The following is a 15866-nucleotide window of genomic DNA, read 5'->3' as shown; positions in this document are numbered from 1 at the left end:
ACTGGAATATTCCTCCCACGTTAATAATAATAATATTAGCCATTTTTATGTTTGTTTTCCTCAGGATAGTGAGGATAGTGTGCTAATTAACATTAGCACAAATATTAGCATTTCACTGCCCTTGACTAGTGCATTAGCATTAGCCTTTTACCTAAAATAACCTATTTGTTAATTTTCTTACTTATTTGCCATGTTTAGTATACTGAATGGAGTAAGTCAATGACAGACAACATGCTAGTGATGCTCCACATGCTACTGATAGCTTTCTTGCTAACATTAGCATTTTGGCTAATTTTAGCTTATGTATTGATAATGAATGGTACAAGTACAAGTTAGTCAACATGCTTCTGCCTCTCCACAGGTTATTGACTACAATTTAGCCAAGCTTAGCATTGATGCTTATTTTTAGCATCAGAACTCTGGGTCCAAACCAACGGGCACACTTTGGCAGGCCCTGGTGAAATTTCTTCAGGAATTTACTAGTTTTTGTTTGTTTTTCCTCAAACAACTTAAAGGTTTCTGTTCCTACTTTGAATAATGATTTGAATCATTCTTCCTAAGACAAATACCTGATAAAAGTGAAGCTGATCTATTTACTTATTAATAGCCAATATGTGGTTTTCTGAAGCAAAATATTAAAATTAGAGTTTATTATAGGTCATAAAGCACAGAGTGAGGGGGGCTGAAGTGACCTGCTGAAATAATATTAAATTAAAAATTATATTTACTGTTATTTACTGCTACTTCTGTTTATTTATCATAATTGTTACAAAGGGAAACACCAGATGAGTATGCAGGAAGTCAGCTTTTCTGTGGGAAACTTTTGCTGTCCTATTTCAAAACAAAATCTAATGTCTTTAATCGTAAGTTTACATCAGGTTTTTAGGAGATTTACGAGTGGTATTGCTGGTGCAACGTTTCATTTAGTGGTTATTTTGAGAGACATTGCTACACAAAGACAACAAACCCAGCCAGTTAGAAAATGGCTGGGTTGCATTTCTGGTTGGGTTCCTATGACAACCCAACCAGATAGGACAGAAGTGCACCATGTCTCGGGTGGTGGCCCATTGTGAAATGTTCCAGGAAGTTAAACCTGCAGCAAAGAACACCATTTTTTAAATATGTGGTTTAAGATGCTGTTAAATGGTATTTTTGAATGTATGTAATTGATCTGAATTTGTCTGTACAATTAGATTGAATTAACTTTTTTGCAAAATGCCTCATGACTATTTCTTGTGAATTGGTGCTATAAAATTAATCCAAATGTTTTCGTTTCTTTTAGACTTTTGAAGAAAATAAAAGTCTATGTGGCAACTTTTCTACCATCCTATAGAGAATAGCTGTGCTGTTCTTTTTGCTTCTCAAAATGCAATGTTCTTTGTCACTATTTTGAACTGCTATAGTAGCAACTGGTTGTGCTAAAATGCTAATGCTAGCCTATACATACACAGGAAAGTAGACAGTTGATTTTGACTCTTTTTCATTCCTGTGATTTTTTTTACAGTTCTCTAGCATTTTATCTTCCTTCTGGGCATCTTCTTATTAAAAAAAACTACAGTGACAATAGTATTTGTTAACTTCCATCAAATTCCTGCAGCATCCACCTCTACTGCAGTAATAATGCCAGACTGAAGAACTAAAGATTTTTGTTAATTTAGATGCTTTATATCATCTCTACATTTGTGAATTTTGTTCTTATACTCTTTAAAAAAAAGAAATTTCTCTTGCTAGAATTCTAACTTTTAGGAGTAACTAGCGTGCTAATGCTAGCTTATGGTTTTAGCTATTTTTATTTATCTAATATATGCAAACGCAACATTTAATTTTTTTTAATAACAGTTTAAGTGCTAATATACGGAGCCACCACAAGTTGGCGTTGAACCCGGATAAAGTGAGGAGAGACACATTTCTTTTGTTTCACCTCCTTGTTTATTTGGCTGAATGGTGAAGTTTGTGTACCTAGAGGACGAACATCGTCATGTATTTCTGTCATTGTTATTTCACGGTAAAGGAAAAGAAAAGTGAAACGCTGCATGAAACTATCAAACTGAGAGAGACGCAGCTAGCTAACCTCGTGTGATTTTCTCCAGGTGATTCAAAGTATTTTCTGTTACATCAGCTCTGCTGGTTTCACTCTGCTCGTTCATAAACAAAAGACATCTCTCCACTTTATATTTTTAGGTCAACCCTGCTGTGAGACCCTTCCCAGCGGACTTCCACCTGAAACCCCCCGACTGGTGCTCAGTCAGGTGTTCGTGCGCGAGCGTGTTATTGGGAAACATTAGTGTTTGTACGTGCGCAGGTGTCACCGAGTCAGAAATGAAGCCAGTTAGAAACGATCTCCCACAGTTAGGCTGTATATCTGCCCCAGCGTGGTGCGGAGTCTAAAGAGTGAAGCATCTCTACCTCTGCACGTCAAACACAGGTGATAACGCACCGAGACAGGAGCGGAGGAGTCACAGGACGCCTGTTTCCCTCAATCAAATATTAGCTGTCAATACTTGGACCTCCCTTCTGCTCTTTAGGGGGTGGTGTGATTTCACAGGGGGTCTCAGTAAGCCGTATAGATGTGTGAAATGAAATGTTGACACTAGTTTATATGTTACAGCGAGAAAAAAAAGAAAAGAAAAACAATACCAGTGTAGCTAATATCCAGGTGAAGGTAAACACAGGTAGTTGGTTTACAGTGAAACTCAAGTGCAAACATATATATATATATATATATATATATATATATATATATATATATATATATATATATATATATATATGTTTGCACATTATATATATAATTTAGGTGTGCAGCAATGTATTGGTGCCGATTTCCTTAATTTTGGGAAATCTATAATTGGCCGATACTTGCATGCCAAGCCGATCAGATTCACCTCAGCAAAGCTCTAAATATCTTCTCCTCTCTTCTGCTCTGCAGTGAGAGAGGTTTGACAACTCTGCGACTTTCTTGCTACATGTAGCAACATTTCAGTAAAAACAACTAATTGGTATCGGGCAGACTCAGAATCGGCAGGTCAGGATTTTTAAAGATCGGTAACCAGCCATTATTAAAATGTAGGCTTTTGTTCCTCTCGGTCGGTCATACACTGTAAAAACACAAAACGTATTTTTGGTCTAGTTTCTCTGTACACTTGAAATACAAGAAAACTAACTTGTTTATTTGTTGTTGCATGAAATCAAAGTCTTGTAAAGCTGATTCTGAAAACTCACATAGTTTCCAACCAGATGATAACATAAATAATAATAATCAATCAGTTTGATCAGATCAGTATTTTCAGCTGAGTTGATCTCACTCCACTGACTTGAATTCATCTGATTATTTTGTGCAGAAATACAGAAAAAATGAGTTTTTTTAAGGTTTGAAAATCTTTTTCTTTCAATAAGCTGAACCCTGCAACCTCTCCCTGCTGGAACATCATCTGGATGAAAAGAGTTTATATTTATAAACCATTTATTTTATGAGCCAGTCAACATCTCTCTAAGGTCTTCTCAGGCTTTAAAGGAGAGGAATTAGATTTGGACTTTAGGTTTATGGTGTTGCTCCAGGAAATACTAATTATTTTAGAATCTCTTCAGTTTATTTTTTATTTTTATTTTTAACCTCTCACAGTCAATACGCCTTGAACTATTTATTCCCCTTTGAGAATAAGCAAGTGAAATGTCATCATGGAAAGGGCAGAAACTCAAGAAAAAAGGCGATACCTCACAGTTATTCCTGTGAAGCTAAAAGAAAAACAGCCCAGCCTGCGGTTCAGGGTCAGTTCTGCTGCGACAGCTTGGAGAAATGTGTGTGTGGTTCGAGGCGTTTCTGCGAGGGACGCTGGAACAGGAAACACTCAGGATTCTGGACGCTTTTTTTTTTTTTTTTTTTTTTTTGCGTGCGCTGTTGCCAAGACAACAGCAATTAGAAAGCAGAGAGCGGTTATGTTGCCATGGCAGCGAAGGTCAGGGAGAAGGCTCCGAGTTTTACCTGGTTCTCAGGAATGAGACGGATACAGGAGCGTCTTTTGTTTCGTTTTTTATTATTTTTATCTGGAGCGGTTTGTTTTCTGTCCTGTTCAAGAGAGTTTGGCTTGAACTTTAACCCCACAAGGTCCCGAATGAGATCACGAAAATCTATACATGTGTAGAGACGGTGGAGCAACAGAAAATAATGTCAAGTGGAAAAAATAAGCTAAATTAAGATGGTGAATTAGGTTCATTGTACATAGAAAAAAGGATAAGTAAATTTATGCCAAACTAATGATTTTTTAACCTCAGAAAAAGCAAGGACATTTCTGAGCTCCAAAAGTTGAAAAGTTTTTTACTGCCTAGCTAAATATTTAGTTAGCAAGCTAAATATTTAGATATTTAGCTAGCGGGCTAAATATTCAGTTTTCGAATTAAACAGTTAAATATTTAGTTAGCAGGGCAAACTTCTAGTTTATAAACTCAACAGTTAGCTAAATATCCTTATAAACTATTTATCTTCAAACTAAGTATTTGATTTGTAAACCCACAGTGTCTTGAATGCCAGTTTGACACTAAGAAGCATTTAGCTATTTTACTTGCGAGCTAACCATGCAGTTAGCAACCTAAATACTTACCTTAATTCTAAATATTTAACTGTAGGATAAATATTTAGTTAATCAACTAGACATTTAGCTAAATAATTTGATTACAAACTATTTAGTTCCAATCTAAATGTTTAGTTTACAGAGCGAACATTTAGATAAGAAGCTAAATATTTTACTTGCTAGCTAAAATCTTTATTAGCAAGCTAACTGTTTTGCTAACTAGCTAAATATCCAATTTAAGCCTGTATATTTAGCTAGTAGATTAAATAATTAGTTTACAAACTAAATAGCTAGCTAAATAATATGCTTACAAACTATAGGTACAAACTAATTGTATAGTTAGCAGGCTAAACAATAGCTAAATAATTGGCTTAGAAATAATTTAGCTCCAAACTAAATATTTATCCAGCAGATGATCAGCCTCTCAAAACTAATGCAGGCTAGTACACTGTAAAAACATTTTGTATGTTTAACAGTGATAAACAGTCAAATTGACAGGAAACATCTGTTAACTATTAACAATTTAAAGCTGTTGATTAACTGGTGAAAACAGTCATTTATATATTTTACACTTGTACATTAATTTTATATTTTTATGTTGATTTTAGAAAAAATATTATTTTCCTTTAGTTAAAACATTTTTACAGTAAAACATCGACTCCAGCATTTGCAATGAAAGAAAAATATGTTTTACCCGTAAATTTACAGTGGAATTTTGCCAACCACATTTTACTGTAAAATGTTCTTTTTTTACAGTGTAAATGATGCTGATTTTTCTGTAAAGAACCTCTGAAGTCTCAACAGATGGCAATGCATAAAATGACGACCCCGACCATCCTTTTCATGGGACTGTGTTGGGAAAACAGAGTGTCTTCATTCAGAGGCATCTTCAGAGATCCATCCATCCATCCATCCATTTTCTATACACCCTCATCCCTTAGTGGGGTCGGGAGGGTTGCTGGTGCCTATCTCCAGCTAATGAGAGGTGGGGTCACCCTGGACAGGTAGCCAGTCTGTCGCAGGCTATGAGAGATCTTTCCTGCCAATAGCCATCAGCATCTGCAATAACTCTTTGAAGAATTTGAGTTAATGAGTTACAACAACATTTACTTTCCCTTTGGGATCAATAAAGTATGTTTGAATCTGAAAACAAATGATTTTCACTGAGAAAACTCCAGTTTCTGGCGCTCCTGCATCTCTTATATGTGACCTGTTTGCTGTGTGTCCTCCCGCCATGCCAGTTTCCCATAATTAGTTGATTATCACAGCTTGTTGTCACACAAACACACTGTAATGACATAACATGGCCTCTTTTAGTCCTTCATCTGCATTTACTCTGCAGTAAACGCTTCGCTTCAGTCAGTCGGACACACAAACGTGAATCGGCTGTTCTGTGTAACTAGAGGCAGCAGAACACTTAATCCCCTCCGCACCTGCTTTCCACCTCTGCAGCTGGCCGGACGGCTGCACCTCTCGGCTCCTCTCGGCCCCTCGTGTGTTTATTATACATGTCTGCGCAGCTCCAGGGTCTCTGCTGCTGCTGTGACCATTTGCATATTTGCAGATTTCTGTCCATGCCGACGTGTGATTAATGATACATTTGAGCTAAGCAGGTGGAGAACAGATGGATGTAGTAAAGAACAGAAGTGTTATGATCCCATACGCTGCAGAACAGACAGCAGGGATCGGCGTCAGGGTCACAGCCAGCGACACCTAAAATCGGTTTTTAGCTCTCTGTGTGTGTATGAGCGCGGTTTTTAAAGATACACATTCAAAAATATTTCTGTTAGTTTATAAATCAACAAAATACATTAAAGATCAGCTGTTGTTGGATCCACCTTCCAGAACCTCTCAGGTCTTCTGGTTCTGGGGAAGCAGAATCAGAAACATGGAGAAGCAGCATTCAGCTTCTACGCACCAAAAATCTGGAGCAAACTTCCAGAAAACTGAAAAACAGCAGAAAACCTGAGTTAATTTACATCTGGACTAAAACCTGCCTGGTCAGAGTTGCTTTTGAAACATAATAAATGAAACATTGACCAACATTTTGATGTGTAACGATGATTTTCTGTTATGTTGTTCTGTTTTGTTCTGTTTCACAATTGACAATTTAATGTGTTTATGGGGTTTTTATGTTCTCACAGAGTAAATCACTTCCAACTGCTTCGTTGTTGAAATATGCTGCACAAATAGTGCACAAAAATCAGTGTAGCACGACGAAGTCCTAGCGCAAAAATCTGCATGATAGGTGGACGGAGCCTGGCGCTGCAAGGTTGGAGACCTTGTCCTGTTAGGCGACGGGGCCTGGATAATACCCGTGTTAAACGGACGGCGGAGTCCGGCGACGACAGGCGCTTAAATTCCCTAACAAAAGTATGTTTTTAACTTTTTCTATTCTTTTCTTTTCTCTTTCTTACTCTTTATTCAATGTCACATGCTGTTTTTATTTTGTTTTTTAATTATGTAAAGCACCTTGAAATGCCTTGCTGCTGAAATGTGCTATGCAAATAAAATTTGATTGATTGATTGATTGCACAAATAAACTTGATTGATTAAATTATCTTAATCTTATTGGAAGATTTTAATTAATATTTTTCCATAAGGTTCAGCAATAAAGTTTGTACGAAAGGCTTTATTGTTAGATGTTTTTGTTTCTCTGTGGTACTTGACAAAATGTAATGTCTGTTACTGGTTGAAATGTGCTACACAAATAAACTTGATTGATATAACTTGATTGAAAATTAACAGCAATAATTTGTTATTTAGTCTATCAAGAGTGAAGAAATGTCATTTTCATCATGTTATAAATCTGTTTATAAACAGCAGACTCAAACTAAATACTTAATTATCAAGCTAAACATTTAGTTTGAAGCTTACATTTTCATTAGCACACTAAATATTTTGTTGCTAAATAGTTAGCAAACTAAACATTTAGGTTTGAAGCTAAGTATTTAGCTAGCAAACGAAATATTTAGTTTACAAATTAAACATTTAATTTGCTAGAAAATATCACGTCAAACTCCAAATATTTAGTTAGCATGCTAAACATTGGCTTCAAACTAAATATTTAGTGTTGATCCAAATATTTGGTTTTAAATACTTAATTTTAGCAAACAAAATATTCAGCTTTGAAACTGTGATCTTTAAAAAACTCTTTTTCTCTTTATACAGACAAAATAACAAAAATTATTGCTGTTAATTTTTGACAGTGTAAAATGTGTGTGTGTGTGTTACAATGTAAGCTAGATGCATGATGGGAAAAAACTAAAACTAAACAGATTTATCTTCCAATTCTCCAAAACAGGTGAACATTTATGATTCTTTAGAGAAGAAAAAGTCAAACCTCCTTGGTGATAAAAACTTAAAAATCAAATTAATTTTATTGGCTGTAGGATATGTAGAGTTCAACATTAAAAAGTAAAACAATAAAAAAAAATTAAAAAACCAGGAAACGAGAAAGAAACAGGGGAAGCAGAGAAGGAAAGAGGGATCCCAAGGAATCTGGAAAAGTATGGAAGTATTTTAAAGTCTGGGAAAAAAAATCAAATGTTCTTTATCCAACATCATCCGTCCATCTGCCCATTTTTCTTTTTTGGTTTCATATTGAAATCCAGCTGTGAGAACATCTCCTCTGAGTTTTTATGTCTAGACTTTAAAATCCAGTGAAAACTCGAGTCTGGACGTTTGCAAACAAAAATGTCCAGGATCCCTGAGTGAGGAGCGGAGGACGACTCTCCTCCGTCACGCGGAGACGTGTCTCATGTGGAAGTTGACCACGTACTCCGCGTTGGTCCGCTGAACGGAGATGGCGAACGGTTCGAAGGGATGGAAGGTGAAGGCGACCAGGCGCCGCACGGCGTGGTTAACGGGTCGACCCAGAAGGCCCGCCTGGATCTTAAACTTCAGCAGCCCGGCATCACGGGCGTAAAACCTGCAGAGGCAGAGCGGCTCCGTTAAACTGCTGCATCCAGTCATGTCTTTTTATTTATTTATATTAATTTATTTTAATTAATTTTCCTTAAATGGAAAAAAAACAGTATTTATATATGATCACATTTGTTATTTTTTATTTAATAGATTTTATTTTTTTCTATATATATATATATATATATATATATATATATATATATACACACAGAATTTGAGTTTTTTTAAATTTTTTACAGAAAACGGTATTTTAAATATAAACAGCATTTCAATATTTTTTTTACTTTTTAATCTGACACATTTTTGTTTTCTATGTTTCTCTTTAAATATATTTCTTCATTAAATGTTTTTTATCTATTGTTTCATTTGCTTGTTTTATTATAATTTTTGTAGATTTAGTTTTATTAAAAATGCATTTCAGTCTATTATTTTTTATTTATTTATTTATGTTTTTTACTTATATATTAAACATTAGAGTCGGTTGATGAATGAAATACGTGGTGGAAACAAGCAGCAGGAGGATTGACTGTTAATCTGAAAGGAGCAAAGCTGCATCTCTGCACTTTCATCTGAGCAAACGATAAGAAGCAAAAGGTAAAAGCAAACCTCTATGATGATTTTAAATGCCATATAAAACCCTAGAAGCTGTTTCAGTTGAAGTAATCTCTATGTAAACCCCATTAGCCTGACTGCAGGGCTGCGCCATCCGGAGGTGTGCGCGCCCTGATTGGAGTGGCTACCTGATGGGGTGGTCTCCGCAGGTCTTGGGCCTCTCCATCACCGACACCCACTTGTCGTCGTAGCTGAAGAGCGACAGGTCGAGGTAAGGGCTGCTGCTGTACGACTGGGCGCTGATAGGCAGCTGACCGAGCAGCCGCCGCACTGCCTCCGTGTGGCCGCCATATTTGGCGTTCACTATGGTGTCTTTGAATCTGGGGAGGAAGAACAGGGAAAAATACTTCAGTTCCCCTTTCTTCTGCTTTATTTTTCACTCTAAAGGTGACCCATTATGCTTCCTCGAACAGATTAGGACAGGTCTATGATCTATACAAAACACGCTCATTAAAAATCTTTTTTTTTTTTTTTTTTTTTAGTCTGATCAAGTTCTGCCTATTTTCAGCTGTTTTAGGGACTCTGTCTCTTTAAATCTAAATAAGCTGCTGTTGGCCATGTCCCCCCAACCCAAAGTTTACACTCACACACAATCACTGCAAACAGACGCAGAACTATACAACTGTACATGTTTGAAAAGCAGAAGCGGAGCCTCTTGCACAACCAACAAGAATGTAGCAAGTGGTATCTGGATGGTAAGTCAACAACAAAATTCTTGTCTTTTCCAGCAGCCATTGTATGGTGACCAAACCAACAAACCAAATGTACTGGAGCTCCATTTGGGTTGCTAGGCGACGGGTGGGCTTTGCTGTGGTTGCTAGGTAACGGGGCAGTTCCTGCTGATTTGTGACGTTACATTCTGTAAGTTTTTGAAACGACTCGTTTTGCATACACTAAAAAGATATCAACTTATTGCAAAAAAAAAAAAAAAGACAAAAAAAAAAAGACTGGGTGTTTTTTTTTCTTAAAGAGGCAGTATTATGTAAATTTGATGTGTAAAATGTGACTTTTTAATCCCTTTAAGTCCCTTTAAGCTCAAGCGAAGCTTTTCCTCCCATAAAGGGTTTTGTCACCAGAATGGGTGAAATTCAATCAGATCTCCGGTTAGCTGAACAGGTTAACGGCCTGGATCTCCTTCCTGTTTCTGCTCAACTCCCCCCGGGCATCTCTACCTGGTCCTAACGTCTCTCGGTGAAACATCCTGTCCATTCGGACCACGGCGGCAGAGCAGCGGCGGAGTGGTACCTTCTCTGGACCTGGCGGGCGTAGTTGTTGGAGGAGGCGGAGCAGGGGAACTGGACAGCCTGGCTGTGCAGCGTGGCGTTCCTGAACAGGTCACAGAAGTTCTCAAACAGCTCCAGCAGCTGGTCCGACGTGTTCTCAAACACGGCCAGAACCTCCGTGGACACCATGTTGTACACCACGAAGAACGATGGCTGGCAGGGAGACCAGGGGTCAAAGGTTAACACAGCGCAAAAGGCTCAGAGAAAAACATAAGAAGAAGAAAGACTTTCTGTTCCATCCATCCATCCATCCATCCATCCATCCATCCATCCATCCATCCATCCATCCATCCATCCATCCATCCATCCATCCATCCATCCATCCATGTACTCAACCAATCAATCAAAGAAAAAAAAACTGTTGAAAACGAAGTGAGAAGGTTTGATTAAATTTCTCCATTTGTTTTTTCTACTCAGACTCCATTTAAATGAACTGTAGATTAATTAAATCCTTCTGTTCCTGCGACAAGTGAAGCTTAGGACTGAGCAGAATCCATTGGACAATTGTTTCCTTGGAAACCCGGCAGGGGGAAATTCTCATCCGAGGAAACCGGGGCATCGGCACAAAGAGCGGCGGGGGAGGAATGCATACCTGCGACGGGTCGGTGACTCTGAGCGTCACCACGTCTTCGCTGGTGTACTTGATGAAGAGGTGATGCTCGTCCAGCAGCTGCATCTTCCACATCCGGAGCCGCCTGAGCTGATCGAAGAACTGGAAAAACCTGACGGAACGACTCGGATCAGAACCTAACAAGCCTCGGACACATTCAACTAAGAATGGGAGCTTTGTGAATCGGCGTTGTCACCTCCTCTTGGCGGTGGCGCTGCCGTCCTGCTCGGCTCGCCGCCACAGGTACACCAGCAGCCTGTGCTTCAGGGAGTTGATGGTTTTGTCTGTGTAGAGCCGTGGGAAGCCGGTCTGGCTCTCCGCCTGAGCTTCTGCGTAAACCGCCGACAGCGTCAGCAGGTCATCCTCGTAACAGAAGCGCCCGATCGTCCTCACGTCCAGAAACGTCCCGTCTGGCGTCACCTGAGGACAGAAGAAGAGACAAAAGGCAGCAGGTGATCATGTGTTTAAATATCTACAAAAACATTAAATGTTTTGTGTAAAGAAAAATACATATTTTTAATAAAACTGGACGACATTCTTCCATCCATCACTCGTAATGCAACACCATTTCAGTTAGTTGAGTCGACCATCAAATCAGAAGGAACTTCCTGAAGGAACTTGGAGTAATTAAAGAAAAGATGCGTCATACTTTATGTCTTTTAACCCCAGACCACTAGGGGGAGTCTGGAGTACATAAGTAAATATTTCCCTTGGTCTCCATAATGCTGGTTGTTCTCTAAAGAACCTCAGGCCTTCAGAGAATATCTGGATTAATACTCAGAGAACATTAAACCCAAAGACGTTTACTACTGAGTTGACATTAGAAAACAAAGTTGAACTGGTTTATATTCAGGGTAATGTTAATAAATGGGGTAAAGTTAAATGCATGTTGCACTTTTCAGATTTCTTTTGCTTCGCATTTCAATGTTTGTTTTAAATTTCTCAGATAACAAACCAGAAAGATAAGTCCAGATAAGCTGCACTGATGCCTGAACAATCTGAAAAACTTTGCAAATCATCAAGGAATTTAAATGCATGCCGCACTTTTCAGATTTTTTTTTGCTTCAGTTCACAACGCTTTTTTAAACGACCCATTTCTCAGCTAAATAAATCTGAAAAATTAGTTCAGATGAGCTGCACCACTTTCTAAAATATCTGAAATACTTTGCAGATCATCTAGGACTTTACATGCACTTTTCAGATTCATTTTTTGTTTCTTTCAGTTATCATTGCTTATTCTAAACGACACATTTACCACCTAAACAAGCCAGAATAATTAGCCCAGTTTAGTTGCCCTGCTGCCTAAACCATCTGAACACTGTTGCTGATCCCCAAGTGAAGGATTTAACCCCTTAGGGGACGACCTGCTCACCTGAAAGACGTGGATGGTCTGCTGTTGGACCGACAGCACGGCCAGGATGTTCCTGTAGAGGTAGAGGCCCTGGTTGTGAGACAGGATGATCTTATCACACTTGAAGGACCTGGTGTCGCACAGCCTGCCGGTGTGCAGGTCAATGATGTGCAGGGAGTAATCCTCCAGTGGAGACCGCGGGTTGGGAGTCACTGACTCGTTGTTGCGATACACCTGTTGGAACGTTGGCTATAAATAAAACCTCCGGACTTGGCTGCTTTTCGCTCAAACCGGAGCTCATTACCTCGAAGAAGTACGGCGGCGGATCGTCGGGGACGTAGACGGCGGAGCCGACAATGACGTATCTGCAGTCGTCGGTGAAGAGGCTGCACTCACGGTTCAGGTGCTCTCCGTTCGAAGCCACGTTGGTGACGTGGAGCAGCGAGAAGAAGCGCTGGAAGAGGCGGCTGCGGATGTTGAGGGAGCACTGGTCATTGGCGGTGGACAGAGTCTCTCCTTCCTGGCCTCTCAGCAGGTCCTGAGCTGCCTGGCAGCCTTGGTATTCATAAATCTGAAAGAGAATAGTAACCAAATTCAGCTCAGAGCTAAAACTAACTAAAACATACTGAAGTCATAGATATGACATCCTTTGTTTTTGTTTTTATACGCTACAAAAACATAAAATTTTACCAAGTATTTTTGGTCTAGTTTCTAGTGCAAATATCTTATTACACTTGAATTAACATAAAACTAACTTAGAAGTAACAGTTCAGCAAGATAAGGGAGCTTGTTTTAAGTCAATAATCCTTAATATTGTTTTGTTTAAAAATCACTAGTTCCACTGGAAGATTAATTTACTTAGGGAAAAATAAAACTGTAAATATACATATTTATTATTATATTTATAACTTTATACTCGACAATTATGGCATTTTATTTCATTAACTTGATTTTATTCATAGCTGTTTTGTCTTTTTGAGTACCAACAGGTTTTTGATGCAGGACTACAACGACAAATAAAGCTAAAATGGTTGAAACGATTCAGGATTCTCCTCTTACCTCCAGCGACGTCTGGTCCGAGGAGAAGGCGATGAAGTAGCGTCCATCCGGTGAGAACTTCCTGAGGAAGCAGGGTGGCTTCTCCACGTTCACCACGGTGAAGTTTGGGAACAGGTTCTGGTGAAAGCAGCGAACCCGGTACCAGTGGGCCCCGGGTCGACCGGAGCAGACCCTTCGCTTCTCCAGGCGGTAGACGACGTTCTGGTTCTGGATCCGCCTGGGCTTCAGGGTCAGGACGTCCTCTTCCATGGTGGCAATCAGAGAACCGTTTCAAACGTCGCTACGTTAGACGGGTGATCAGGTAAGAAAAATGAGTTAGCATTGTCCCGTCTGCTGTGGAAGGACAGAAGAGGAACAATAAGAACCGGTGATGCTGCTACGAAGGAGGCCAACAAACCTGACCCAGTTACACCAGTTCTGTAAGTGATGAGACAAAATTAGGTATGAACCGATCCACTTTTTCAAGTCTGATACCGATATCTAAGGTTTAGCATTGGCCAATACGATCCGATACAGAAAAACAGTTCTGAAGATGTTTCCTTTTTTTAAAAAACCCAGACATAACTACGCTGAATTACAAATTTATTTGATAACTGCACTATTACCGCATGCTTGAATACACCAATAGCATCACAAGCTTGTTTAAAGATGTAAGACAACTTTAATTTATTCAGTCAGGGCAACTAGGAGAATAACAGCTAATGTAATGTAAATAATAAAATCTAACAAAAAAAACAATAGATTGAATACCTTGGTGAAACATAAACTGCAACAAACCTTCTTTCAAATAGTTCAGAAAGTGCAATTAGGGATTCTAAATATAATGTAAATTAAATAATAAAACATGATATTGCTTAGAGCTCAAAGTATAGAATTAGACTGAATAGATCTGCCCTTATGGATGGGGAACATTGTCACTTACCTGATCAAGAATTTTTTTCAATATCGGGACCGATGCAGATATTAATCGGTGCATTTTGTTGCTAAAATGTCAGAAAACTATGGCGAGTCACACTTTCAACAGAGTTTCTACTAAGTACTGAGAAAATGCAAATTAAGTAAAAAAAAACAATAAAACAATTCTTTCTGTCTTTATTTTGGTATTAGAAAATAAAACTAAACCCTCGTCTGATTTAATGTCAGAAGACAAAGATTTTTTTATGTTATCTTCAAATATCTGAAACATAACTAAAAACAAACAAACAAAACAAGCAAAAGAAATATAAAATAAAAACAGTCAAAACACAGAGAGACACAGAGTGAAGCAAATAGTGAATGAAACAAATATGTGACTCTTCCATCAACAGCAGAACGTCTTTGGTTAAATTAATGAAACTCAGAATATAAATGCATGTTTTAGACCAAATGGTGCAATAAAAACTACTTTATTAAAGGCCTTTCTGACTAAAAGAGATGTAAACCCTTTCATGAGCTAAAGGAAACAAAGCTGGCTAAATGTGAAGGGCTGCAGCTCCTCTTTGTAATTCATTTGTCATTAAAGCTAAATATTACCCCTAAACTCTCAGCATAAACATAATACTTCTCTAATTTGACATAAATACCAATTAATTTACAATCTAATGTCTGCCTGAGTGAACTGACTTGCTGTCTGTTCCCCCAAGTTCATGAATTTTAGCAGAAAATGAGGCTTAACTTCGATAAAAGCTTACCGTTAATGAGTCAATTTCAAGATCTTCGGCATCTCACTCCACTTAAACTGAGACATCCGGCGTCATTTATATCATAAAATCCCAAACTAAGTGCAAAGGTAGCGCTTATGAACCATATTTCCTCAAACAGTCCGAGAAAATCTAGAGCTTTTGCTCTGTTTGTTGTTAAGGAAGCGGACAGGAAACGAAGAAGACGACTGCGGGTCACAGCGCCACCACCTATGCTACAGACAGAAAGTGGTATTACAGTTTCTCATCGAAAGTGAATTCAAACGGTCAGATTTATTAGATAAAATTGTGGGCACAAACAAAAGCTTGATTTTCAAGCACTCCTAGCGTACGGAATTAAAGTATAATAATATAAACTTTACAGGGTGGAAAATAGGGTAAAGAGAAAAATAAAAATATATATATTTGCAACCATTTTTTTGGATCCAGGATTAGTTGAACATGTTGGCCTAAATATATTCCAATTTTCCTATAACCTAAAAATCGACTTGTGATATGCCAAAACTCATAATTACTTCAAAAATGTACATCTTTTGCTATATTTTTCACCCTTGGACGTCGCCATTTTTTCACTGATGGGTTGATGATGCATAATGGTCCATTCTGTTCTGGACTCTGCAGAGTAAACACAGGAAGGCTAACTTTAGAATAGTTGTTTATCATATTGCCTTTGACTGGTGTAATTTTAGATAATGCCACACTGTGTCACTATCATAAAAATAAAAATTTAGGTGAATCTGCCTAATTTCCCATATGAAAGAAAGGAGAGCGCAGTGG

At 38.3% G+C, this 15866-nt stretch overlaps 1 protein-coding gene across 3 annotated transcripts; it reads right to left on the bottom strand.

The window, feature by feature from the left end:
• Positions 1-7929: 7929 nt before the first annotated feature.
• On the bottom strand, positions 7930-15280 carry det1 (DET1 partner of COP1 E3 ubiquitin ligase). Of its 3 annotated transcripts, none has more exons than XM_088006125.1 (9): positions 15081-15280; positions 13411-13690; positions 12656-12922; positions 12373-12585; positions 11197-11420; positions 10983-11112; positions 10353-10543; positions 9236-9427; positions 7930-8499 (listed from the first exon to the last, which is right to left on the bottom strand). In XM_088006125.1, the coding sequence occupies exons 2-9, from the start codon at positions 13657-13659 to the stop codon at positions 8310-8312; spliced, it is 1656 nt and encodes a 551-aa protein (XP_087862251.1). In that variant the 5' UTR covers positions 13660-13690; positions 15081-15280; the 3' UTR covers positions 7930-8309. The 3 variants fall into 3 exon arrangements, with proteins under 3 accessions (XP_087862251.1, XP_014852406.2, XP_087862250.1); XM_014996920.2 differs by having other exon boundaries at positions 13411-13743; positions 15081-15279; XM_088006124.1 differs by having other exon boundaries at positions 13411-13740; positions 15081-15279.
• Between the last annotated feature and the right edge of the window lie 586 nt (positions 15281-15866).

Source organism: Poecilia mexicana, unplaced genomic scaffold (assembly GCF_051168715.1).
Source record: "Poecilia mexicana isolate PSO_F unplaced genomic scaffold, ASM5116871v1 scaffold_6, whole genome shotgun sequence".
NCBI lineage: Eukaryota > Metazoa > Chordata > Actinopteri > Cyprinodontiformes > Poeciliidae > Poecilia > Poecilia mexicana.
This window is presented reverse-complemented; position numbering and strand designations above follow the sequence as displayed.

Excerpts from the sequence above, each read along its gene's own strand:
- det1 (XM_088006125.1), bottom strand. The coding sequence starts at position 13,659 with ATGGAAGAGGACGTCCTGACCCTGAAGCCCAGGCGGATCCAGAACCAG. Across the intron at positions 12,923-13,410 it reads CGGACCAGACGTCGCTGGAG|ATTTATGAATACCAAGGCTG; the intron begins GTAAGAGGAGAA and ends ATTCTCTTTCAG. Across the intron at positions 9,428-10,352 it reads GCCCGCCAGGTCCAGAGAAG|ATTCAAAGACACCATAGTGA; the intron begins GTACCACTCCGC and ends CTTCCTCCCCAG.